We start from the raw sequence: 27,206 nt of genomic DNA, 5'->3' as shown, positions 1-27,206 counted from the left end.
AAGGGAGCCAGCCAGATACAGGAGACCTTTCTAGCAACCTCTGGGGAGTTCCTGTTTTATTTATTAGCCGTCGTCCTCCCTCTTCTGCCCCAGGAAAAGTGCTGACCCTACACTGTGCAACCAGCACAAGGAGGCAGACATCCATCAAGCCCACTCTCTGTCCCTGTTGAGCTTGACCTCATTTAACCCCTGCATTCTCCTGCACTGCAAAGTAAAGACCAAGACATCCCTACGGCAGGAGTTTTCTTTTCTTTGTTTTTGAGACAGAGTCTTGCTCTGTCGCCCAGGCTGGAGTGCAGTGGCGCAATCTCGGCTCACTGCAATCTCCGCCTCCTGGGTTCAAGCGATTCTCCTGCCTCAGCCTCCTGAGTAACTGGGACTATAGGCATATGCCACCACGCCTGGCTAATTTTTGTATTTTTAGTAGAGACAGGGTTTCACCATGTTGTCCAGGCTGGTTTTGAACTGACCTCAGGCGATCCACCCACCTTGGCCTCCCAAGTGCTGGAATCACAGGCGTGAGCCATCACGCCCAGCCTCGCAGTTTTCATTTTTCAAAATCACAGCAACTTTATGAAAAAAAAAAAAGTAACCTTTAATTGTGTAATGGTGAAAGCATTACTGACTCGGCTTGGTTACCAATGACAATAGCTACTGTCTTTTCAGCACTGGGCAGAGTGGTCTCACTTAATCTTTACAGCAGTCCCATGAGGTGGGAGTTACATGCCGTTTTTACAGATGGAAACACCAAAGCTTAGGTTGGTGAGGTCATCCACCCACGGTCACAAAGGTGGTCAGCAGCCAAAGAAAACCCCCACTGTCCATCTCTGAAGCCCACATGTGAGTAGCCAGATTGCAGAGAGAGGCTACAGTGTCTCTTTACAGATACATAATTATCCATGATCCAGGTTGCCAGAAAGCACATGTAATCAGGGTTCCCTCCAGAACTGCTAACACTGGATCTGCTCGTATTCAAGCCAGGACTCTGGCTGCACTTGAGAGCAAACACATCAGTACGTGGCAAAGATGAGAGTGTGTTGACTACAGGAAAGGGACATAGGTACTTAAAACAAGGGAAGCGCGATAATTCCCACCTATGTCCTACTCCACTTGTGAAGTATAGTATTCTCTCCAAAGCAGCCTCAGAAAACATGTTAGTTGCGGCTGGGCGCGGTGGCTCATGCTTGTAATCCCAGCACTTTGGGAGGCCGAGACGGGCGGATCACGAGGTCAGGAGATCGAGACCACGGTGAAACCCCGTCTCTACTAAAAATACAAAAAAATTAGCCGGGCGTCGTGGCGGGCGCCCGTAGTCCCAGCTACTCGGAGAGGCTGAGGCAGGAGAATGGCGTGAACCCGGGAGGCGGAGTCTTGCTCTGTCGCCCAGGCTGGAGTGCAGTGGCGCGATCTCGGCTCACTGCAAGCTCCGCCTGGGCGACAGAGCGAGACTCCGTCTCAAAAAAAAAAAAAAAAAAACAAACATGTTAGTTGCATGGCAAGATAGAACCCTAGAGTTAGGCTGGGCGCAGTGGCTCATGCCTATAATCCCAGCACTTTGAAAGGCCGAGGCAGGTGGATCACTTGAGGCCAGGAGTTCAAGACCAGCCTGGCCCATCTCTACTAAAAATACAAAAATTAGCTGTGGTGGCACATGCCTGTAATCCCAGCTACTCGGGAGGCTGGGGCAGGAAAATCACTTGAACCCAGGAGGTGGAGGTTGCAGTTTGCCAAGATTGCGTCACTGTACTCCGGCCTGGGCAACAGAGCAAGACTCCGTCTCAAAAAAAGACTAAACAAAAACCCTAGAGTTAGATCCTGAGGATTTGGGGGCTCTGTTTGTAATTGATATCAGATAGGCCAGTTTTCCTCCGGAAATGGGTCGGGGGATGGCTGGTCAGTGCCCAGCTCTGGGAGACCACCCTTCCCCGAGCCTGGCCAGATGTGGTCAGGGCCCCCAGGTTGGGCTCACGGACCAGAGAGCAGAAAAAGGCCTGCTGTCCCTGAGCCCAGCCAGGCAGCCGACCCCGTGAATGTGTACGTTGTGTGCAGCACCATGAAAGCACACCCTGTCTCACGCATGTGTGCCCCCTTGTCCGTATCTGTGGCTGCCCGCACACTGAGGCCTTGGGTAGGTCTGTTTCTCTTGGCTGCAATTTTGTCTCTCCCATGGCCACAGAGGATCCGGGCCCGCCTCCTCCAGCAGGTTTCCTCACTGCACACGTACCTCAGTGACTGGTTTTGTCCCTCCTGGACTCCCACCTCCACCCACTCCCTTTCTTCCTGCCTCTTCCTATTCAGTGAGGCTTGTTCACAAAACATAGTCTTCTGTTCCCCCTTTGCAGGGGTTTCTTGCAGACAGCTCTGTCTACTCTCCCATCTGATCTGTGCCTCCCCTCTCCAGCTCCTCCTTCTTTTCCTAGACTGCCTGCCCATTTCACTCGCCCATGCAGCATGCCAGGCATTAACTCTGTCTCTAGGATCAAAAAGATGAACTGGAGGATGTCCTAGCCTCAGGCAGACAAACAAGATCATTGCAGAGAATTTCTGTTGCTGTGGGCTGGGCATTATCCTAGAGCTGAGAAGGGGACTCTCAGGGGTGCCACCCTGCCTTGATCCTTCAGCTCTGCTCAGGACCACCTGGGACCCACTGTACCTCTAGAGATGCCTGGTAAGAAGCCTGGCCCATCACTTAGCAACTGACTCCGCCCCTTTCCCTCCCTGAGCTGTGGCCCGAGAGGAGGAAAGGCCCACAGGCCTGTAAAGAGGCCACCAAATCCCAGAGCGTGGGAGGCCCCAGCTGACCAGAGCTGGGCCAGCACTTTCCCTTCAAAAGTTACCCAGGCTCTGAGGGTCATCTCTGCTAAGTCTAACTATAAATATCTCGCTTCCTGAAGGGATTACCTGGGCTCCACACCCCCTGGCTCCCCGCTCCCCGCCTGGGCTGATCCTTCTTCTGGGCCCTGTGTTCTTCCTGACCCCTTGTTCCTGCTGCCAGGTGGGACACTTCAGACTACCTGTGTTTCAGCTGTGACTGCTGGGGTGGGAGGGGAGAAACAAGAGATTCAAGTCTGTATCCTGGCCAGAGGGCCCTTGCTGGCCAGGCTGTTGGGACAAGGAGGCTCTTGTTCCTGCCTTCTCCCATCTGGTGTGAGAGCTGTGTGTCTCACACCAGCCAGAGCAAGCTCAGACTTGTCACATAATCAGTACATCTGGGAAGGACACTGTTGGCCCCATCCCTGGAGTAAGGGCCGCAGGGACAGAACTTGGTAACCGAGTGTGTAACAGCTTGGGGATTGCTGCAGGTATAAATAGGGCTGTCTCCTGGCTTGGGTGGCCTGACTGGGGAAATCTCTGCTCCCCTTGGCTGGTCTCAGATTTGGTGTCACATCCCAGTGGCTCACTTATTCCAGTCCCTGAAGTCACAAGAACCATCTCCTGGGGTCTGAGATCAAGAATTGAAGGAGGGGCCAGCCCGCTGCAGACCTATCCCCTGCCTCCACCTGCCTCCCTGCTGCTGCAGGAGCCGTAACTCCTCCACCCCTCCCCACCTGCTCAGGGCGCCTCGGTCAGTTCCTTTCTCAATTCAGCAGATACTTGCTGAGAACCGCGCTGGGCCAGGCACTGTGTGAGGCAGTGGGATCTATTCAGCTAGGGTCTGCCATCCTTCCTTGTGATTTTGGAATCTCCTCTAAAGTAGCCATCCTGAGTTCAGCAGTGTGAATTGAGTGGTGGGAGTAAACACACACATGCATACACACTCACACTCATAGATGCACACCAGCTCTGGGCAACTTGGAGAGGACCTTAAATGTTCTGTCTCCCACTCTCCTTTCAGTGCCCTCCCTTGGGGGTGATATCACCAGACACCATTCATTATTGAGGCCAAACCACAGCATCCACCATCATTATCCTCCTCCAGCCCAGACGTAGTGCCCTCTTGCTCTTTTCCCTCCCACATCAGCTCTCAGCAGAACCTCTGGAGACCACGTGTTGAACTGTTTATGTTAAGGTGTGGCTGGGCATGCCATTTCCACTCCTGTTTTGCTGTGTTTACAAATAGGTTCTTAAGTCAGATCAAGTACATACCCCAGCCCAGCCCCTGTAACTGGTTCCATGGGTGTGAGGTGGGCCCTGAGAATCTGTCTTTTGAACCAGCACCCCAGGAGATCCTAATACGGGAGGTTTCGACAACTCTTTGGGACCCCAGCCTTTGCCTCTATACGCAGACACATACATTCTCTGCTCAATCACAAATGTTGGCGGGGCATGGCGGCTCACACCTGGAATCCTAGCACTTCGGGAGGTCGAGACAGGAGGATCCCTTGAGCCTAGGAGTTCGAGACCAGCCTGGGCAACATAGGGAGACCTCCTCTCTATTAAAAAAAAAATAAAAGTTTAAACAAACAAACAAAAAATGTCTTTTGCTGTCCTCTGCCCAGCACAATCACGGAAACACCTGCTTTTTGTGGGTGTGTTGCCCTGCTGCCTCTCCGTGCAGGTTGTATGCCTTTGTCAGCTTCATTAAGGACAGGAACCATTTCTGTTACTCTGTCTTTGACCTGAAGCTTATCTAGGACAGGAGATGTAAGTAGAAGCTACTAAATGCTCCTGCTGCTGAAACCAGCAGAGCCTGCCTGGCCCTGGACAAAGCCTCCTGGAGCTGTCAGTGACTGATATCCTACAGGGTATGGGCTTAGCAAGTCACCACCGTCGTCGGCTCCCCAAACTCTTCCCACTTTTCCATGGCTGCGCCCCTGAACACCAAGTATCCTCTTTCCTTTTTAACAACTTTGATGGTATTATTCTTTATTACTAAAGTAATACGTTCTTATTGTAGAAAACTTGGAAAATATAAACCAAGAAGAAATAATCGGTAACTGCCAATGAACTATAACCACTGTTTACATTTTGATATAAATCCTTCAAGCCTTTTTTCTCTTTTAAAGACCAGGTCTTACTCTGTCGCCCAGTCTGGAGTATAGTGGCATAATCATAGCTCATCACTGCAGCCTTGACCTTCTGGGCTCAAGTTATCCTCTCGCCTCGGTCTCCCAAAGTGCTGGGGTTATAGGTGTGAGCCAGTGTGCTCAGCCCTTGTGTCTTTTAAATATATATAATTATACAGCTGAGCACTTTGGGAGGCAGAGGAAGGAGGATCACTTGAAGACAGGAGTTTGAGACCAGCCTGGGCAACATGGTGAGACCCCATCTCTACAAAAAAAAATTTTTTTAAATTATCCAGTCATGGTGGTACATGCCTATAATCACAGCTTCTGAGGAGGCGGAGGTGGGAGCATCGCTTGAGCCCAGGAGGTTGAGGCTGCAGTGAGCTATGATCACATGGCCTGAGTGACAGAGCCAGACCCCGTCTAAAAACAAACAAACAATAATAATTATACGCCCTTTTTTTTTTTTTGGAGACACAGTCTCGCTCTGTGACCCAGGCTGGAGTGCAGTGGTGCAATCTTGGCTCACTGCAACCTCTGCCTCCTCGGTTCAAGCAATTCTCCTGCCTCAAGCTCCCGAGTAGTTGGGACTGCAGGCACGTACCACCAAGCCTGGCTAATTTTTGTATTTTTGTAGAGATGGGTTTTTACCATGTTGTCCCAGCTGGTCTCGAACTCCTGACCTCAAGTGATCTGCCTGCCTCGGCCTCCCAAAGTTCTGGGATTACAGGGGTGAATCACCACACCTGGCCAATACATACTTTTTTTGAATCAAAAGCTGGAGCACTGTGCGCTTACTGTTTGAGACCTTTTTTCACTGTATGGTGGACGTTTTCCCGTGTTACTCAGCATCCTACCTCACCATCACAGAGTGACTACCCCGATGCCTCGAATGGATGCCCATATTTTATGTAGCCTTTCTCCTGGCCATGTGCATTAGGTTGTTCCTAGCTTTTCCCTGTTAAAAAGGTGCTGAGTTAAACAGCTTTGTAAATAAGTCTTCACCACACACTTGTGATTATTTTCTTAGAATAAATTATTAGAAACCAAATAGGTGAGCCAAAGGGGCGGACATTTTTAAGTTTCTCAGTACCTCGTAGAGGCATGCACCAATTTGTGCAGCATATGAATGTTCACACTTTCCACTGCCCAACTTTTTTGACTCCATACAGTATCCTTTTGTTTTTGTTTTTCATTTTTCCGAGATGGAGTTTCACTCTTGTTGCCCAGGCTGGAGTGCAATGGCACAATCTCAGCTCACTGCAACCTCTACCTCCCGGGTTCAGGCAATTCTCCTGCCTCAGCCTCCTGAGTAGCTGGGATTACAGGCATGTGCCACCATGCCCGGCTAATTTTTGTATTTTTAGTAGAGATGAGGTTTCACCATGTTGGTCAGTCTTTCTCAAACTCCTGACCTGAGGTGATCCACCTGCCTCTGCCTCCAAAAGTGCTGGGATTACAGGCGTGAGCCACCACGGCCAGCCAATATCTTTTTAAGTAAATGAAATTAATATGTTCATCATTGACTTGTCCATATGCTTAGATGAAAAACTTCCTTTTCTGTGTTTGTCTGTATCTGTGGCTAAGATTGTAAGCACCCGTGTGTAGGGCTGCAAATGTTTGGGCATGTCTCCTATACACACTTACCTCTGGGCCTGGAGAACGTGGTGAGCTATTTTTGTGCAGCGTTTGACCCACTGATGAAGAGAGCCAACACCAGCCCAGAGGTGCTGTGGCTGCCCTCTGCTGGCTCTGAGGTGCAGTGATGACTGGGAAGGCAACGGTTGGACTCCTGGGCTCAGCTTACATTAACCCTGCCTGCCCTCTGCCCCTCACCAGCCCATTATAAGATTTTCAGCCACAGAGGCCCTACCTGGAGGGTGAGGAGTTTGTCACCACTGTATCCTGGGTCACTGCATTAATTAGGTGCTGTTAATACTTGGAGAGGCTCACTCACAGTGACCGTCAGTGGCAGAGAAGCATAGAAGTGACTGCTAGCAAAGCCGGCTGCTGTTGTGTAGCGGGGAGGGACCCTGAAGGCTACTCTGGGGGAGCTCGGGAGGTTTGCAAGCCAAGGCAGCATCCTTCAGGCACATGTGTGGCCTCCTGAGGTGATGACTTTGAAAGGGGCCACCATGGAGCTGTGTTTATTTTAAAGGTCAGTTCTTTAGTCTTCTCAAGAGAAAATGAGATGCATGGACAGTTACAGCTCAGGCGTCCTTATAGTCACGGCCCAGCAACCTCACTTGTTGGGCATAGAGCCCAAAGGTGAACATTTTATTTTATTTTATTTTATTATTATTATTTTTTTCTGAGACGGACTCTCACTCTGTCACCCAGGCTGGAGTACAGTGACATGATCTCAGCTCACTGCAACCTCCATCTCTGGGGTTCAAGCAATTCTCCTGCCTCGCCTCCATAATAGCGGGGATTACAGGTGCCCACCACTATGCCTGGATAATTTTTGTATTTTTAGTAGATATGGGGTTTTTCCATGTTGACCAGGCTGGTCTCGAACTCCTGGACTCAAGCGATCCACCTGCCCTGGCCTCCCAAAGTTCTGGGATTGCCTGCGTGAGCCACTGTGCCTGGCCATTTATTTATTTATTTATGAGACAGGGTCTCACTGTGTCACCCAGGCTGGGGTGCAGTCATAGCTCACTGTGGCCTTGACCTCCTGGGCTCAAGTGACCCTCCCACCTCAGCCTCCCGAGTAGCTGGGACTACAGGTGCATGCCACCACACCCGGCTAATTTTTTTTTATTTTTTGTAGAGACGAGCAGTCTTGCTTTGTTGCCCAGGCTGATCGTGACCTCCTGGCCTTAAGTGATCCTTCCACCTAAGCTTCCCAAAGTGCTGGGATTATAGGCGTCAGCCACCATGCTGGCCAAACAGTGAACATTTTTAAATGTCACAAAGCCTGGTCTCTTTCTTCTGTGGGAAGCCTCTTTTGTAGACAGTGCTGACAGCTTGGTTGTGCCCTTTCTCAACCCTGAGTAGATTAGGAGTGGCCCATGTGCTGGGCCTGCCCTCTTCCCATGTTAGGAGCAGCAGATAGACAGAGACCAGTAAGAAGTGACATCTGGCAAAGAGGAAGGAGGCAGGGAAACTATAGAATCAGCTCAAGAAGTTAAAATGCCATTGAAGCTAAACAGCTGTTTAGGGACGAGGCAGAAGTCCCATACCCGGGGGTCCCTGAGGGAGTCACTGTATAATGATTGTGACTCCTGGTGGATCAAAGCTCTTATTAGGGGGTCATCCCTGCTAAATAATGAAAGAGAAAAGGAGTCCAGAAATCATGAAATGGAGCAACTTCCTTGGTCAAGGCATAAACACCTCCAGGCTAAACTTCATAAAAAATATCTAGATGAAATTGTAACCTTCAGTTTCTTCAGTGTCTCCTTTCTGTCCACTCATACTTAAGCCTTTGATTAACCTGGTTTTGATTTTTGTGGCTCGCATGAGGTGGGGATTGGAGTTCATGTTTCCATCATAGTCCCAGTGTAGCAGGACGAGCCACAGACAAAACCTCTCAGACACCGAGTTGTAGAAGGAAGGGCTTTATTCAGCTGGGAGCATCAGCAAGCTACTGCCTTAACATCCAAGCTCCCCAAATGCACAATTTCTGTCCCTTTTAAGGCCTTACAACACTAAAGATTTCACATGAAAGGATTGTGATTGATTTGAGCAAGCAGGCAGTACGTGACGGGCTGCATGTACCAGTGGTCAGAGAGAAACAGAACAGGGCAGGGAGTTTCGCAGTGTTCTTCTATACAATGTCTGGAATCTATGAATAACATCAGTTTCTAAGTTATGAGTTGATTTTTAACTACTGGGTTTAGGCCAGGCAGGCCCAGGCCTGGTTTTGGGCCTGGCACCAGGCTGCCTGTCTTTGGTTTTACTTCCTTGTTGTTTTTTCGTAAAAAAGGTACTGAGTATAAAACAATATAGAACAATATGAGAGGGTCTCTCTCTTCCCTCATTTCCCCCTTTGAGACTCTCACTTTTTATTAGTGGGAGTTCTCACTCTTATTTTTGCTACTTACGTCTTTTTGTGCAGTAGATTGATAGTGATTTATATGGTATGCTTGTGCTGAAGCATTTTGGTGAACTAAGGTAGTGACGAAGTTTTTTATCATTTGGAGAAATACTGGTATCAGACAAGGGAGCAGTAAGCAGGCTCCTATTACTATTATTACTCTTATTATAAGAGTTTTAAATCCTCCTGTTGCTGGGAACCAATTTCCAAACATGGCTGCCAGATTGAGTCCGTGCCACACTTGCATGGGGGCATGTGCCAGTTTTGTTATATCTTTAACTATATCCTCAACTACTTGCCTATGATCATCTATGTGTAGACAACAATTAATAAGGTTAAATTTTTCACAAACACCTCCTTCAGCTGCTAGCAAGTACTCAAGAGCTAGTCTATTTTGATAGATAGCATTTCTCATCAGAGTCTCTTGCCAGGCAAGAACAGTCAAGGCTTGACCAGTTTTATTAGTAATAATTTCTAAAACAGCTTGTAACCGTGTGATTCGGTTGGACATGTAGATGGGGGTTCAATATCCCCATGAGCCATCTTGTGCCCAAGTGGCAGGTCTATAATATTGTATGATTTTTTCAGGTGGCCATTTATTATGTTTCCAATCACCTATGGCTATGCTTCGTTTTTCGTGGGAAGCATAGACTGGGAAGCCCAGAAGTTTACCTGTTTTTATGGGCAGTAAGAAGAAAGATGGCTTAATGGTGCCAATTACGCAGCTACCTGTCCACTGATCAGGCAGCTGAGCATAAGCTCTGTGTCCACATATTCAGTATAACCCGGCGGGGGCCGTCCAGTCTGGAATTCTGGGTGGGCCCAAACAGTCTGCAACTTTGGAAATTTGCCGAATGGATTTCTTTCTGTGTAATTGGAACTCCACCATGTAACTGTTTTTGTGGTACCATTATACAGCTTTTGCCCAAGACAACTAAGCTGCCCTACAGATTGAGTGAATCCTTTTCCTTCTCTAGCTATGCAATACTGTCCAATAATTGAGACTTTTAGAACCCAAAAATTGTCAGGGTGGTTCTTTTGGGCTAGGAATTCATCAGGAACTGGGTCTGTAGGAACTAATTCTCGGGTTTCCCATGGCCATTGATCTCCTGTTACGGTTCCAACACAAACATAACATGAGGTGACTTGTAGAGACTGGACTACATGTTCGACTAATTGCAAAAAGAAATTTTTGGTTTTTCCTGGAATCTCAGGTACCGGCACATTTAGTTCATCACAGAAAGTCTGAAATACTGGTTCTGGAGAGCGTTTTTGACCCTCTCCTTTTATTAGGATGCTTACACTAGGTTCTAGTCCTTTTCCATCAATGCCTAATGTTACATGTTTGTTTTTTTTTAATTCCACTTTGGGTCTGAGGGGTTTGTGATTATCAATTCTAAAAGGTTGCAGCTCCCACTCGTGCGAGAGGGGCTGACTTTTCGTTTTTGGAACCAAACAGGATCTTTTTTTATCTTCTTTTCAAGTAGCTCAAATGACACAAGACCAGTATTGACACATCTCACATAAATATGATTCTTGACAGATGTACTTATTTTTTTTTTACTGTGTAACTTTTTTTTCCAGTTTAGAGAACCACATCCTATTCCATGCTGCTTACTATCGGTAGTGGCACAAGCGTCAAATTTTAAGGTTACATTTTTGGGGACCCCTCTTTCTTCTGTTCTAGCTATTACCTTACTCGTGTCACCTAGAAAAGGACCAGTCCTTAATTTTATTTTAAAAACTGTGATCATAGGAGGCTTAAAATGGGTCATAACACACATGAGGTTGGTTATTTCCTGAGCTACATACCTTGGATAGAATAGCATATACAAACAAGTTTCTTTTAGAGTCCTGGTACACTTATAATAACCATAAAATAATAGGACCGTAGAAATCTTTTGTCTTACCTCAGTGACTTGATGTATATACTGGAAACAGTTCTCAGTCTAAGGAAGGTCAGTTGAAGTCCTTACCGTACAAGTCCAAATTTTAAGGAAAATGAGTAACGCGATGAGTTTCCTCATGCTTTGGCCGTGCGTGGACCAGTCAGCTTCCAGGTATGACTGGAGTGGGGCTTGTCGTCTTCTTCGGAGTCACTTTGCAGGGGTTGGCGAAGCTGCTGCCATCCACGTACAGCTCCCAGTCTGCTGATGTTTAAGGGTGGTCTCGGTGGTTGGGCCTACTAGAATAAACTGAATCCAATACTTCTACACAGTTATGTTTAACTGGGCTCTCTGATACCAGGAGTAAGGTGGCGGGGTTAGGGTGTTGCAAACTTCAATGGTTGTGCGGGGATTTTCACAGAGCAAGCTTTGGTATCTAGTTAGTCTAGCATTCGTTAGCTAATGATGTCCTTTGGTATTTATTAAAGTCACCACAGCATGGGGGTACTTTATGTTTAGGTTTTACCTAAGAGTTAGCTTATCTGCTTCTTGTGCTAACAGGGCCAATGCTACCAGGGCCCTTGGACATGGGGGCCAGCCTTTGGAAACCCTGTCTAGTTGTTTTGAGAGATAGGCCACTGGCCTTGGCCAGGGCCCTACGGTCTGGGTTAAAACTCCAACTGCCATTTTTTCTCTTTCTGACACATAGAGTGTAAAGAGTTTTGTCAGGTCAGGTAGCCTCAGGGCTGGGGCCGACATGAGTTTGTTTTTTTTTTTTTAAACTCATAAAAAGCTCTTGCTGTTGGGTGTAATAGATGTAGTTTATCTAATTTACATTTTTATTGACTGTCATTTACCAAAATATGGACTTAAATCCTGTAACTATTTGATTTCAAGCTTTAAATTAATCTGGCATTCCTTGTGGGGCTCCAATTGCATCTAAACAGATGTGAGAGTTGAAAAGACCTATAAGGGGCTTCTCTCGCTTTACAATGTCTAATTATTTTTTTTTCTTCCTCTGGTTGATGAAATGCCAGGGTGAAAGGGATAGCCAAATGGACTAAAGCACAAGTGCCACTCTAGTTATTCGGCAGAGTGCCGAGTAAAGGTCCACCACACATCCACTCGGGGATGAACAAGGGCTGACTGATTGATAAGCTCTTGAAAATTCTTAAGCTCACTGCGTCCCTTCAGGTCTCCACGGAATGCTAAGTCTCCTCCCTGTCGTGAGAGACACTCCCTGTTGGGAGAGGAAGCTGGATGGCCCTCGGGGGCTGACCTGCAGGGAATTCGGGATATAGCAGAGAGAGCTTGGCATGACTTATTACTCCAGGCTGTAGAATCCTGGAAAAGAGCTACCATGCAGCCCACACCTGGTTGACTGGAGGACCACCTTAGTGGAAGGGGGACAATCAGGGCCTCTGGCCTGCCTTGTGCACAAGCATAACAATTGCTTTTGTTTAACGTGCAGATGGAATGTTTGATCCATTTCAACCAGGCATTTGCATCTTGGTATGCTGTCTTAATTGCCAAAGTTTAAGTCTTTAACTTCTGTGATCCTCTAGTAAAATGAATGTTTCCTTTAGCACCAATTTTTATTAGTTTTTAGACCAAAGAAAGCTAAACATTTTATATTCAATAATGTTTCTTGTATGATTTTTATACCAGATAAGCTAAATTTTACCTTTATATTAGTGTGTTATTAATATTAAACTTAATTTTAATAAAACCTTGTAGACATATTTATCCAATTTTTTATGTTTGACCATAAGGTAAGATTTTATAGACTCTTTTTAGCCTTTTGTAATTTTTGTAAAAGAGCAGGTTGATGCTTTAAGAAAAACCTGTTGCATTTTTACTTTAATGTCCAGTTCACAGAAAAACTGGATGATACCATTTTAACTTTAGCTAATATGTTTACACACAGAATTTTCTTTATAATTAAAGTTTTAAAACTTGCTTAAACTTTTAAAACAATAATTTTTTTAATCTTTTAATGTAGGTAAAAATCCACATTTTTATGCCCTTTTATAACCTTTTTACCAAAAGTATATTTTACTTTTCTTATACACCTTGCACATAAACTGTTTTTTTTAACAGTACTCAGGAGGCCTTATTACTTTTAAATTATACAACATTTTTTGCATAAATTTTTTTTTTTTTTTTTTGAGAAGGAGTCTCACCCTGTCGCCCAGGCTGGAGTGCAGTGGCACAATCTTGGCTCACTGCAAGCCCCACCTCCCGGGTTCACACCCTTCTCCTGCCTCAGCCTCCCTAGTAGCTGGGACTACAGGCACCCACCACCAAGCCCGGCTAATTTTTTTTGTATTTTTTAGTAGAGACGGGGTTTCACCTTGTTAGCCAGGATGGTCTCGATCTCCTGACCTCATGATCCGCCCGCCTCAGCCTCCCGAAGTGCTGGGATTACAGGCGTGAGCCACCACGGCCCGGCCCATAAATTTTTTTATAACATTTTTTCTTTCATGACTTTCACTGACAATTCTTTAACATGTCTCAACTTTTTGACTTATTACAAACTTTTTTTTTCTTTAAACAACCAGTTAATTTATTTCAGGACAAGAATTTACCATATAACACTCTTTACATAAATTCTGCCTCTCCCTTTCTTTTTTTTTTTTGAAGATAACCATTCCTTTTTTAAAGCAAACTTTCTTTATGTCTTTGGACTAGACTGTCTAAGGCCACAAGATTAGAAGTTACCATAATACATGTTACACTGTTAACTTTTAGCAAACTTCACTTTTGTTGAAAACCTTGTAAGTTTGGGATTTCAATCATCCTTTGCTATTAATAAGACCTTGTTTAGTCAAATTAACTTAGAATTGGTATAGATGGCCTTTTTTTCTCTCTGCTGGTCTTTCTTTGCCTCTGCCAGCCGCTTATGCTGCTGTTCTTTTAACTACTGTAGGGGGGGAGGGGGTCTAAAACCAGCTGTAACTGTCTATGTATGGAAACTGGTCTGGGTGCCTTGGCTTACAGGTTACCTTGTATCATACCTTTGAAACGAGGGACCTGTCCAGGCTTCCTTCTGATGGCCAACCCACCTCTAATGCTGGCCAGTCTATTTCACACAAAGTTCAAAGTTTTCCTGGTGTCACAGTAACACTGTAATCTCCCTTAAATTCTTTCTTGAAAAATTTTTTTTAACATAGTTCCTAGTAGGGTGGGCTTATTTGTACCTGACCCATGCTTCTTCGAGACAAAACACCACGCTCACACCACACACACACCACAAAACAAAAAACAGGTAAAAAGGGCACACACACACTTTTGCAGTTTACACCAAACCAAAATCAAAACCAAAATCAGAGTATCCAGAAATCCAAGCCAGGTCAAAACCAAAACCAAAGTATCACGCAATCTAAGTCAAGTCAAAACCAGAACGAAAGTACCAATGCAGGCACGTCGTGGGTGATCAGTCCACGCTTCCACTCAGATGGAGTGGGGCAAGTTCCAAAGACTAGTCTTACCAAGTTTCAGATGTCCGGACTCCAAGTGCCAGTTCCTTCCTGGTGTTCAGCCACTGTGTTAATTCTCCGTGGGGGCCTGCTACGTGCTGCTCTAGCGAGGCATTCCACCGGGGCAATTTCCTACCCAGAAGCGCTCTTTGGATTGCGTCACTCAGGCTGGCCGGAGTTCCCCACAGGGATGCTCCACAGGGCAAGTCTAAGCCGCCTAAGGGGCTGCCTCAGCCGTCCGTCAGTTACGTTTCCCGGTGAGGGAACCAAGAAATGTAGCAGGATGAGCCGCAGACAAAACCTCTCAGACACTGAGTTGTAGAAGGAAGGGCTTTATTCAGCTGGGAGCATCGGCAAGCTACTGCCTTAAAATCCGAGCTCCCCAGGCCGGGCGCGGTGGCTCACGCTTGTAATCCCAGCACTTTGGGAGGCCGAGGCGGGCGAATCACGAGGTCAGGAGATCGAGACCATGGTGAAACCCCATCTCTACTAAAAAATATAAAAAATTAGCCGGGCGTGGTGGCGGGCGCCTGTAGTCCCAGCTACTCGGAGAGGCTGAGGCAGGAGAATGGCGTGAACCCGGGAGGCGGAGCTTGCAGTGAGCCGAGATTGCGCCACTGCACTCCAGCCTGGGTGACAGAGCGAGACTCTGTCTCAAAAAAAAAAAAAAAAAAAAAAAAAATCCGAGCTCCCCAAATACACAATTTCTGTCCCTTTTAAGGGTTCACAACACTAAAGATTTCACATGAAAGGGTCGTGATTGATTTGAGCAAGCAGGCAGTACGTGACAGGGGCTGCATGAACCGGTGGTCAGAGAGAAACAGAACAGGGCAGGGAGTTTCACAATGTTCTTGTACACAATGTCTGGAATCTATGAATAACATCGGTTTCTAACTTATGAGTTGATTTTTAACTACTGGTTTTAGGCCAGGCAGGCCCAGGCCTGGTTTTGGGCCTGGCGCCGGGCTGCCTGTCTTTGGTTTTACTTCCTTGTTTTTTCTTAAAACAGGTACTGAGTATAAAACAATATAAAACAACATGAGAGGGTCTCTCTCTTCCCTCACGAGCATCATTTGTCACACATAGTCATCTTCCCCTCCCACCTGCAACAGGAATGTTCCTTCTCACCGCAAGCAAGTTCCTGTTCACACCTGGATCTGTTTCTGGACTCTCTGTTCTCGTTTGTCTTGTATACCAAAAAGAAAATTCTAAGTCCTCTAACCAGCTGAATGGACCCCTCTTCTCAGCCAAGGGGATTCCAGAGAAATCTGAAAAACGAGTTCAGGCCATGATGGGAAGGGGAGTCAGGCCTCATTATACTCTCCTCCCTTCAGACTGTGTCTTCAGGCACAAATGACCAGCATTAACATTAAAACAGTCCAGGCGTGGTGGCTCACATCTGTAATCCCAGCGCTTTGGGAGGCTGAGGCGGGTGGGTCACCTGAGGTCATGAGTTTGAGACCAACCTGGCAACATGGTGAAACCCCGTTTCTACTACAGATACAAAAATTAGCGAGGTGTGGTGGTACACGTCTGTAATCCCAGCTACTGAGTGTCATGCACATCCATGTGAAGAGACCACCAAACAGGCTTTGTGTGAGCAGTAAAGCTTTTTAATCACCTGGGTGCAGGCGGCCTGGGTCTGAAAAGAGAGTCAGCAAAGGGTGGTGGCGTTATCATTAGTTCTTATAGGTTTGGGATAGGCGGTGGAGTTAGGAGCAATTTTTTGTGGGCAGGGGGTGGATCTTACAAAGTACATTCTCAAGGGTGGGGAGAATATTACAAGGTACCTTCTTAAGGGCAGGGGAGGATATTACAAAATACCTTCTCAAGGGTGGGGAGGGTGTATCGTACAAAGTAATTCACAAGGGCGGGGGAATATCACAAAGTACATTATCGCAAGGGTGGGGAGGGTGTATTGTCACAGTCAGTTGATCAGTTAGGGGCAGGAACAAATCACAATGGTGGAATGTCATCAGTTAAGGCAGGAACTGGCTATTTTCACTTCTTTTGTGGATCTTCAGTTGCTTCAGGCCATCTGGATGTATACGTGCAGGTCACAGGAGATATGATGGCTTAGCTTGGGCTCAGAGGCCTGACATTCCTGTCTTCTTATATTAATAAGAAAAACAAAACAAAATGATGGTGAAATGTTGGGGTGGTGAAAATTTTGGGGGGTGGTGTGGAGAGATAATGGGCAATGTTTCTCATGGCTGCTTCGAGCAGGATTAGGGGTGGCATGGGAACCTATAGTGGGAAAGATTAAACTGAAGAAAGATTTTGGGGTAAAGGGTAATATCGTGGGGTTGTTAGAAGGAGCATTTGTCGTATAGAATGATTAGTGATGGCCTGGATGTGGTTTTGTATGAATTGAGAGACTAAACGGAAGACACAAGGTCCGAATAAAAGAAAGAGAAAAACAGGTATTAAAGGACTAAGTATTGGGAGAACCCAGGACATCCAATTAGGGAGTGTCCAAGAGGGTTCAGCGTAATTATTTGCTTGGTTGGTGAGTTTTTGGGCTCTGTCCTTGAGTTTTTTATGTTGTCATATACCAGGCCAGACTGATTTAGGTAAAAACACTCTTCATTTAAAAATATACGAGTTCTTCTTTTTCAGCAGTGAGTAAATCGAGGCCTCGGTGGTTTTGGAGGAAAGAGAAATGCAAAGCCAGTAATTGTTTGTTAAAGAAGGATTAGAAACAGCTAGGAGAGAGTGAGTGAGATTGATAGTGTGGTGGAGATAGGTAGGGAGAGGTAGAGAGTGACTGGAGAATGGGGGCAAGGATAAGAGTGAGTAGAAAAGTGAAAAAGGGGACTTCATCAGAGTGAAAGTATTGGAGGGTACCCTGTCAGCAAAGATCATCTATCAACTCCAAGAGGGAGTCAAGAGTGGCGGATTAGGGATAGTACTAGGAGATATCTGCTACAATGGTTTGGAGGAAAAGTGTAAACTGGCAGTGTAAACGGGCAGGGCATTTATGAGTAGTTAAGAATGGTGAATAGGGGTATGACTAGACAGAAGATAGTAGGGATGACAAGTTTTCGGGGTGCAGTCCAAGTGGGTGGGGGGTGACTGCGTAAAGCCTGTTGTAAAGAGTAGGGTAAGGAAGAATAGACCTAATAAAAATGAAAGGATGTATTAGGCTTATAAGGGTTACTGTTATCCTTTAGGAATGCAGGTGAGTTTAAGGGAAGTAGGGGTGAGTACTTGTGACTTCCAGGAGGAAGAGGAGCTATCAGGCTGGCTGTCCGACAGACACAGCTTTATTCTGGAACGGTGAACCCAGTGGGGAGGGTCCTGCAGGCGGATGGCAGTTGGGGTACTATAGATGACTAAGTAGGGTCCGATCCGTCGAGGTTGTAGAGTTTGAGGGGTCAGATTCTTAACAAGAACTGATTGTCCAGCTAGGGTGTCTTCATATGGCTGGGAATCTGAAGTAGGCAAGAGAAGATTAGCAGCCTGGCGAGTTTCCTGTCTAGCCTGCTGGAGGACTGGAAGATAGTCGCCTAGAGGGCTGGTGTCTGGGACAAGGTTGGGGCCGAGCAAGAAAATGCGTGCATATAAAAGTTCAAATGGACTGTACCTTCAAATGGACTGTGATATATTTTGAAATGGCCCTGCAAAACTGTCTCTTATGGGGGAAGTTTACATTTTCTTTACAGAATCCCCTTCCCTTTCCAGGTCTTTTTCTGATCCTGAAGAGATTAGCTAAAAATCTAGCACCTGTTAAAGGTCTGAATAGGAAACATTTGCCATCTATTGCCTCTAAGGGCAGCCACCTATGAAATTTCATCTACATAATAAGAACCTTGGTCTCCACAACTCCTTATTTTTTTTGAAATGGAGTTTCACTCTTTGTTACCCAGGCTGGAGTGCAGTGGCACGATCTCAGCTCACTGCAACCTCAGCCTCCCAAGTTCAAGTGATTCTCCTGCCTCAGCCTCCTGAGTAGCTGGGATTACAGATGCCTGCTGCCGTGCCCAGCTAATTTTTGTATTTTTAGTAGAGATGGGATTTCACAGTGTTGGCCTGGCTGGTCTCGAACTCCTGACCTCAGGTGATCCGCCCACCTTGGCCTCCCAAAGCGTTGGGATTACAGGCGTGAGCCACCGTGCCCAGCCCACAACTCCTTATCTTAACCCAGACATTCCTTTGTGTTGGTTCGAGGACTTAAGATAATAACTCTTTCAACCAATTGCCAACCAGAACATCCTTTTTTTTTTTTTAGCTTTTTTTTTATTAATTTTTTTGCACACAAAAACAATAAACATTTTATAATAATACATACAAACAAAAAGATGCGTATCAAACATATTAAGAAGGTTGCACATGGGAAGTCGGGGAATAGAAATGGGGGGTGGGAGTTAAAATAAATGAGAGAGGGACTTTATATGGATCAGTGATAATAACTCAATCCTCTATTTGACAAAGAAGAGGGAGAAGGAAGAGGAAGAAAAAGAAAGTGGGATAAAGGATCAGAAAGGGAGGAAAATAGAAAAAATTAGAGTATGACTCCAGGGTAGACCTGTTTTGTTGTCACTGAGTTGGTTGGTTAGTTTGTCTGTTGTATTTTTCATGTTTCGCCATGTTGGCCAGACTGGTCTCGAACTCCTAGCCCGAAGTGATCAACCCGCCTCGCCCCCCAGAGTGCCGGGACCACAGGCGTGAGCCACCACGTCCAGCCCCCACATTGCTTCTGGCCTCCGTGGTAGACCTCCGAGACGGAGCGGCCGGGCAGAGGCGCTCCTCACTTCCCAGACGGGGTGGCCAGGCAGAGACGCTCCTCACTTCTTCCCAGATGATAGGTGGCTGGGCAGAGGCGCTCCTCACTTCCCAGAAGATGGGTGGCCGGGCAGAGGCGCTCCTCACTTCCCAGAAGATGGGCGGCCGGGCAGAGGGGCTCCTCACTTCCCAGACGATGGGTGGCCGGGCAGAGGCGCTCCTCACTTCCCAGACGATGGGTGGCCGGGCAGAGGCGCTCCTCACTTCCCGGACGGGGTGGCCGGGCAGAGGCGCTCCTCACTTCCCAGACAGGGCGGCCGGGCAGAGGGGCTCCTCACTTCTTCCCAGACGGGGCGGCCGGGCAGAGGCGCTCCTCACTTCCCAGTCGATGGGTGGCCGGGGAGAAGCGCTCCTCACCTCCTAGACGATGGGTGGCCGGGCAGAGGTGCTCCTCACCTCCCAGACGATGGGTGGCCAGGCAGAGGCGCTCCTCACCTCCCAGACGATGGGTGGCCGGGCAGAAGCGCTCCTCACTTCCCAGATGGGGAGGCCGGGCAGAGGGGCGGCCGGGCAGAGACGCTCCCTACCTCCCAGACGGGGCGGCGGCCGGACAGGGGCTGCAATCCCAGCACCCTGGTAGGCCAAGGCAGGCGGCTGGGAGGCAGAGGCTGCCGCGAGCCCAGACCACGCCACCGCACTCCAGCCCGGGCAACACCGAGCACCGGGTGAGCGAGACTCCGTCTGTAGTCCCAGCACCCTGGGAGGCCGAGGCGGGCAGAGCGTTCGGGGTCAGGAGCTGGCGACTAGCGTGGCCAAGATGGCGAACGCGCGCCGGCAGGCAAAGGAGAAAAAACAGGCAGCGGTGGCGCGCGCCGGCAGTCCCAGGCAGTCCGCGGCGTGGGGCAGCAGCGAGATGAGGAGATTGCTGCCCGGGCCACAGAGGGAAAGAAAAGAAAGGAAGGGAGGGAGGGAGGGAGGAAGGGAGGAAGGAAGGAAGGAGGGCGGGCAGGCAAGAACATCTTTAAATCCACCTATGACCTTTAAGTCCCTGCCCCTTCAAGTTGTCGCTCCTTTCCACACAAACCAATGTATATCTCACATGTAATGATTGATGTCTTAAATCTCCCTAAAACATATAAAACCAAGCTGTAATCCAACTACCTCGGGCATATGTTCTCAGAACCTCCTGAGACTGCATCACAAGTCATGGCCCTCACATTTGGCTCAGAATAAATTTCTTCAAATATTTTACGGGGTTTGGCTTTTTTTGTCCAACAGTCTGTCCCTATTCCAGTACTGTGCCAACTGTAGCTTTATAATTAGTGCTGATCATGGCAGCGCAACTTCTCCCACCTGATTCTTTTCTAGGAGCATCTTTGTTCTTCTATATAAAATTTAGAATCAGTTTGCCAGGTTCCTTGGGAAAAAATTGACAGGAATTATATTGGAATTGTATTACGTTTATAGATCAGTGTAGGGGGAGTGGACATCTCCATGATTTCTTTGAATGTTGCTTTATTCCCATTTTCCCTATTGTATACTTCTGGAAATTCAGTTCAAAATTTTAGACCTAGCAGGGCATAGTGTCACCTATATAGTCCCAGCCACTTGGGAGGCTGCTGGGGGAGAATACCTTGAGCCCAGGAGTTTGAGGCTGCAGTGAGCTATGATCACACCACCGCACTCCAGACTGGGCGACAGAGTGACCTTGTCTCTCAAAAAGAAAAAAGACATCTGAATCTCAATTATATTGTATTTTTCTTTATTTTTATTTTCTTTTTACTTTTTGAGACAGGGTCTCACTTTGTCACCCAGGCTGGAGTTGGAGTGCAGTGGCATGATCATGGCTCACTATAGCCTCAACCTTTCTGGGGTCAGGTGATCCTCCCACCTCAGCCTCCTAAGTAACTGGGACTACAGGTGCATGCCACCATGCCCGACTAATTTTTTGTATTTTTTGTAGAGACAAGTTTTTGCCATATTGCCCAGGCTGGTCTCGAATTCCTGGGCTCAAATGATCTATCTGCCTTGACCTCCCAAAGTGCTGGGATTACAGGTGTGAGCCACTGGGCCCGGCCTGTATTTTTCATTTTTAGAAGTTCTATATGGTTCTTTTAAGATCTTCTTGGTTATACCTACTATGTACCCACAAAAATTAAACATTTTTTAAAAATCTCCTTGGTCATTCTTTATAACCTCTTATTCATATTTTTAAGGCCCTCATCCCTTAACTCAGTATTTCATAATCTATCCAAAGTCTTTGCAAATCTGATTCTTTTGTCTGCTGTTTTTGCCAGTAAAGCTCGTACTGCCTTGTTTCCTTGCATATTGAGATTTAAAAAAAAAAAACTATTACCTTATTTATTTTTCTTGGAACTTTATCTTGGGAATTCTTTGAGGCCTGGTTTGAAGTTGTTTTCCTCCAAAGAGGGTTTGCCTTTCCTTCTGCCACCTCACCACCCCAGGAACACTTTAAATTAAATATTTGGCTTTAGAGTTTTCTGCCCCTACAGGTAACTGTGAATTCAGATGGTGAACTACAGGATTTAGTCAGACCTGAGGTGGAGCCCTCACTCACTTACTATGTGACCTGGGGCAAGTCATTTAATCTCTCTAAATCTGTCCTATCACCATTGAAATAGCAATAATAATACCTACTGCCTAAGGCTGCTGCAAGAATGAAATGGGATCATGTATACAAATAAAGGCTTGCCTGGGGTTCTTTCTCAGCTGAGGTCGCTGCCTACCATTCTCTTCCTTGCTTCCTTTTGCCCCAGCCAGTGGGAGCAGGCTGGTGGTGGCCCCCAGCCTCAGTTCTGCCTCTCACCATAGGACCTGAGTTATAGTGGAAGCAGAGTGCTTCACGTCTCACTCCTGTGGCTCACTCTGCCTTCAGTTTTGAGATGACTAAGCCTCCAAAAGCCTTTGAGAGATACCTCTGCCCTCAGTCTTGGCTGTGGTTTGGAGTTGTCTTGGAGGTCACTTGGAGCTAGGTAACAAGAAAAATGGCATTTGACAGAATTGTTTTCTTTGTCAGATGCTGCAGGAATTTTGGGGGGAGTTTGTTGGTTATGATTTCTTAAAAAATCATTTTTTTAAGTGGGACATTAGTAACAAGATGTTAAAATTATTAATACTTTTTTTTTTTGAGACATAGTCTCGCTCTGTTGCCCAGGATGGAGTGCAGTGGCATGATCACAGCTCACTGCAGCCTCAACCTCCCAGGCTCAAGTGATTCTCCCATCTCAGCCTCCCAAGTAGCTGGAACTACAGGAGCGTGCCATCATGCCTGGCTAATTTTAAAATTTTTTTTGTAGAAACAGGGTTTTACCATGTTGCCCTGGCTGGTCTAGAACTGCCGGGCTCAAGCAATCCTACTGCCTCCCAAAGTGCTGGGATTACAGGCATGAGCCACCGCGCCCTGCCCCACATCATGTGGGAAGGGTGCGGTAGCTCATGCGTGTAATCCCAGTACTTCCGGAGGCTGAGGCGGGCAGATCACGAGGTCAGGAGTTTGAGACCAGCCTGACTAACGTGGTGAAACCCCATCTCTACTAAAAATACAAAAATTAATCAGGCGTGGTGGTGGGCGCCTGTAATCCCAGGTACTCAGGAGGCTGAGACAGGAGAATCGCTTGAACCCAAGAGGCAGAGGTTGCAGTGAGCCGAGATTGTGCCATTGCACTCCAGCCTAGGCAACAAGAGTGAAACTCTGTCTCAAAAAAGAAAAAAACAAAACAAAAAACAAAAACAATGGTAGCATATGCTTTGCTGACAAAATTATTTTATGTCCCTAGGTTGGTTATGTGAAGTTTTCTGACTCTTCCCTGCTATTTAGGAAGGGCTTCAGAGACCTGAATACTTAGTAGCCAGTGCAGCAGGGTTTCAGGGTCTGGCCTGGGGAGGGGAAGAGAGGGGGAGGGCAGGTTGCAGCTCAAGTGGCTTTAGAGATGCTGAGCCTCTCCTTCTGTCCTGCCCAGGACGCAATGAGCCCCTGAAGAAAGAGCGGCTCAAGTGGAAGAGCGACTACCCCATGACTGACGGGCAGCTGCGGAGCAAACGGGATGAGTTCTGGGACACAGCGCCTGCCTTCGAGGGCCGCAAGGAGATCTGGGATGCCCTCAAGGCTGCCGCCTATGCTGCTGAAGCCAACGACCATGAGCTGGCCCAGGCCATCCTGGATGGAGCCAGCATCACCCTGCCTCATGGTAAGTGGGCAGGGCCAGGGCTTTATCCCTGCTGGAGCTAGGGGGTCACCAGCACAGTTTGAGGGTGTTGAGGGGTGTGGAGCAGTGGGGCAGGTGGTTACTCACGTATTCATTCATTCAAGAACCCCTTACTGAGCATGGACCAGGAGTGGGTACACAAAGAAAAAGAGACACAGTCTATGCTTGCCTAATGACACTACAGAAAGACGACAAACCTGCAAAGCAGTGTCACAAATGCACTTTGGGACCCCAGAACATCCAAGGCACCGACCTTTTTATTTTATTTTTATTTATTTTTATTTTTTTGAGATGGAGTCTTACTTGCCCTGTTGCCTAGGCTGGGGCTCAGTGGTGGGATCTCGGCTCACTGCATCTTTCACCTCCTGAGTTCAAGCAATTCTTCTGCCTCAGCCTCCCAAGTAGCTGGGATTACAGGCATGTGCCACCACGCCTGGCTAATTTGTGTATTTTTAGTAGAGACGGGGTTTCACCATGTTGGCCAGGCAGGTCTCAAACTCCTGAGCTCCAGTGATCCACTGGCCTTGGCCTCCCAAAGGCACTGACCTTTTATTGGGTTATTATGTGCTGGACACTGAACTAGAAACTTCCACTGCATTAGCTCACGTAAGTTCATAGCAGTCTTATGGGGCCATGTAAAGCAGAGAGTAATAGTCGAGCCGAAGAGTCACAGACTTGAGTTTCTTTTTTTTTTTGAGACGGAGTTTTGCTCTTGTTGCCCAGGCTGGAATGCAATGGTGCGATCTCGGCTCACCGCAACCTCCGCCTCCTGGGTTCAAGTGATTCTCCTGTCTCAGCCTCCTGAGTAGCTGGGATTACAGGCATGTGCCGTCACACCCAGCTAATTTTGTATTTTTAGTAGAGACAGGGTTTCTCCATGTCGGTCAGGCTGGTCTCAAACTTCCAACCACCGGTGATCCGCCCGCCTTGGCCTCCCGAAGTGCTGGGATTACAGGCGTGAGCCACTGCGCCTGGCCACAGACCTGGGTTTCAATCTGAATGTTTCCCTTTCCTAACTGTCTTGGCTTTAGCAAGGAGCTTCTCGAATTTACAGCCTGAGTGCCTTACGACTGTAAAGGGGAGATTATTAGGATTCAGCAAGATACACATAACATCATTTAGTCCAGTCCCAGCACTTAGTAGGTGCTTAAGAGACAATAAACATATTTCTCCATGCATTATGTTTTGCCAGTAAGGACACTAAGGCCCATGGAGAGCAGAGCTGTGCTATTTCATTCATTCCTGGCACATGTGAAGAAGTGAAAAATAATATGCCAGGATGAACAAGCCAGTACCTGGTGGAGCTGGGATGCCAGCTCAGGTCTTCCTGACTCCAGCCCTGTACACCTGGTGATCACGCTGTCCTAGGGAGATCTGACTGTGGGGTGGCCATGGCAGATGTATTAGTCTGCTCAGGCTTCTGTAACAAAATACCACATGCTGGGTGACTTAATCAAGAGACATTTATTTTCCACAGTTCTGGAGGCTGGGAAATCCAGCATCATGGTGCTGGCCAGTTCAGGTTTTGGTGAGAACTCTGTTGCTGGCTTGCAGGTGGCTGCCTTCTTGCTGTGTCCTCACATGGGGAGCGAGTGGAGAGTGAGAAAGTGCTCTAGTGTCTCTACAAGAACTGTAAGCCAGGGCAGTGGAGCACACCTGTAGTCTCAGCTGCTCGGGAGGCTGAGTGGGAGGATTGCATGAGCCCAGGAGTTGGAGACTAGCCTAGGCAACGTAGGGAGATCTTGTCTCAAAACAAAACAAAAAAAACCATCTTTCCGATCAAGGGATCAGAGGGTCACGGCCCCACCCTATGACCTCATTTAACTTTAATTATTTCTGTATAGGCCCCATGTCCAAATACAGTCACATTGGGGGTTAGAATTTCACCATATGAATTTGGGGGGACCCAAACATTTAATCCATGATAGTGGATCCCCAAGCTGACTCTGACAGCCCTGCGTCTCCCACAGGCACCCTCTGTGAATGCTATGATGAGCTGGGCAATCGCTACCAGCTGCCCATCTACTGCCTGTCACCGCCAGTGAACCTGCTGCTGGAGCACACGGAGGAGGAGAGCCTGGAGCCCCCCGAGCCTCCACCCAGCGTGCGCCGTGAGTTCCCGCTGAAGGTGCGCCTGTCCACGGGCAAGGACGTGAGGCTCAGCGCCAGCCTGCCCGACACGGTGGGGCAGCTCAAGAGGCAGCTGCACGCCCAGGAGGGCATCGAGCCATCGTGGCAGCGGTGGTTCTTCTCTGGGAAGCTGCTCACAGACCGCACACGGCTCCAGGAGACCAAGATCCAGAAAGATTTTGTCATCCAGGTCATCATCAACCAGCCCCCGCCACCCCAGGACTGATGGGCCTGCGGACCCCTGGGAAGAGGCCCCGCCTACAGCACTAGGCCCCCACCCTGCTGCTGCCTTCCAGTGCTGTCATTTTCTTCAGGGGCCCTCCCCTCGGTGTGGCTGGTGGGTGAACCGTGAAGGGACCCTGCCTTTCAGAGCACTACACGCCACCAGTTCCCGGTACCCAGGGAGCAGGCAGCCACACACGGGCCTTGCAACCTTGTCAGAGAAAAGGCAAACAGGGTCCTCACTCTGCCTCTCTCCTGCAGCAGGTTCGAGCCACGAGGGCCAGCCAGGAGGCCCCTGGAGCCCAGATCTGTCTTCTGGTGCTGCCAGCTGTGCTCACTCCGGTTTTCTGCTCAGGGTCTGAAGCAGCTGCTGTCTCCCTCCTCTGCCCCCATCCCTTGGCTCTCCCCTGGGCACAGTGCCACTCCCTTGGAAAGGAGGGAACCACCCTTGAGCCCCAGGGCTCGGGAAGCCTGAGGCGGGCCTCTGCCTCTCCCTGCCCCCCAGCACAATTGGCAGAGATGAGGCAGGTGGTGGACATCTGGGCTGTCGTGGCAGGGTCTGCACAGGGCCGTGTCCTGGCTGTAACCCAGGCAGTGGGAAGTCTGCAGCCTGGTCATGGCCCCCACAGCAGGTCCCTGTGGACAGACATATCTGCATATTTATCAATAAAGCCTTTTGCTCCTTCTTGCTTGCCTGGCATTTGACTGAATTCTCCTGCAGCTCTGTGGGGCCCCTGGAGCTGTTCTGGTATGGGAACAGGTGGATGCCTGGCCTCCCCAGCTGCTCTGGGCATGCAGTCTCCAGCAGAGTGAGCCTGGAACTGCCAGTCTTCTGGGCCCTGATCCCAGCTCCCCTGGTGTCCTCATGAGTCCTCAGGAAAAGCCACTTAACCTCTGAACCCTGTTTGCTTTTCTTTAAAGCAGAGCCATGCTGTCTGCCCTGCCTCCTCCATCAGTTGCTGGGAGGATTAAGCAGGAAGACAGATGTGAAAGTGCTTGCAAGGCGAAGACAGCACCTCAGGAAGGTGGTCTGCTCCTGCAGCAGAAGGGGCTAACTTCCGGTCCCTGGAGATGCTGTAGCCATCGTGATGTTAAAGCAAAATCTCTGACAGATTTAGATCGTGTGTCAGAGGTTTGTGTCAGCTTCCCAGCAAGGGAACCAGAGAGGAAAAGGAACCGGTTCCTCATGCTTCCTAGGGGAATGCATGCATATCTGAAGAGAGGGGAATCTTATATAAGGCTGTTTAGCTAAGGGCAGCCACCAGCCAGGTGAGCCTTACGGAAGCACAGGGCTGGGTGTCCACAGTTCCCTAGCAGGTTAACCTGGGTCACAGTGACTCAGAACTCCAGCCTGCGAGTTCCAGGTGTGGAACTGAACAAGTACAGATCTGCTTTTGCTCCAGTTGGGAGTATTTTCCTTCTTAGTGAGCATGGGCAGCCTCCTGGCCAGGGAAGTCTGGCACTGTCTGGGCCTGACAGGGAAACCCTGGGAGGGTAGGAGGATCCAGAGTAGCTGCTGTTCCTCGCCAGCTGGGCTTAGTGCTTTCCGGAGA

At 48.1% G+C, this 27,206-nt stretch overlaps 1 protein-coding gene across 3 annotated transcripts in view; it reads left to right on the top strand.

Annotated features, from left to right (window-relative positions):
- Positions 1 to 26,339, top strand: part of UBTD1 (ubiquitin domain containing 1) — a 72,204-nt gene extending 45,865 nt beyond the window's left edge. For all 3 annotated transcript variants that reach the window (XM_058436129.1, XM_032135167.2, XM_058436130.1), the window contains 2 exons: positions 23,056 to 23,283; positions 25,272 to 26,339. In XM_058436129.1, coding sequence (XP_058292112.1) covers positions 23,056 to 23,283; positions 25,272 to 25,657 — 614 coding nt within the window. In that variant the 3' untranslated portion in view covers positions 25,658 to 26,339. The remainder of the gene's footprint in view (positions 1 to 23,055; positions 23,284 to 25,271) is intronic.
- Positions 26,340 to 27,206: the final 867 nt, after the last annotated feature.

This window comes from Hylobates moloch, unplaced genomic scaffold, assembly GCF_009828535.3.
Source record: "Hylobates moloch isolate HMO894 unplaced genomic scaffold, HMol_V3 SCAFFOLD_3, whole genome shotgun sequence".
NCBI classification, from domain to species: Eukaryota; Metazoa; Chordata; class Mammalia; order Primates; family Hylobatidae; genus Hylobates; species Hylobates moloch.
The sequence above is the reverse complement of the archived record's forward strand: the minus strand, read 5'-3'. Positions and strand labels throughout refer to the sequence as shown.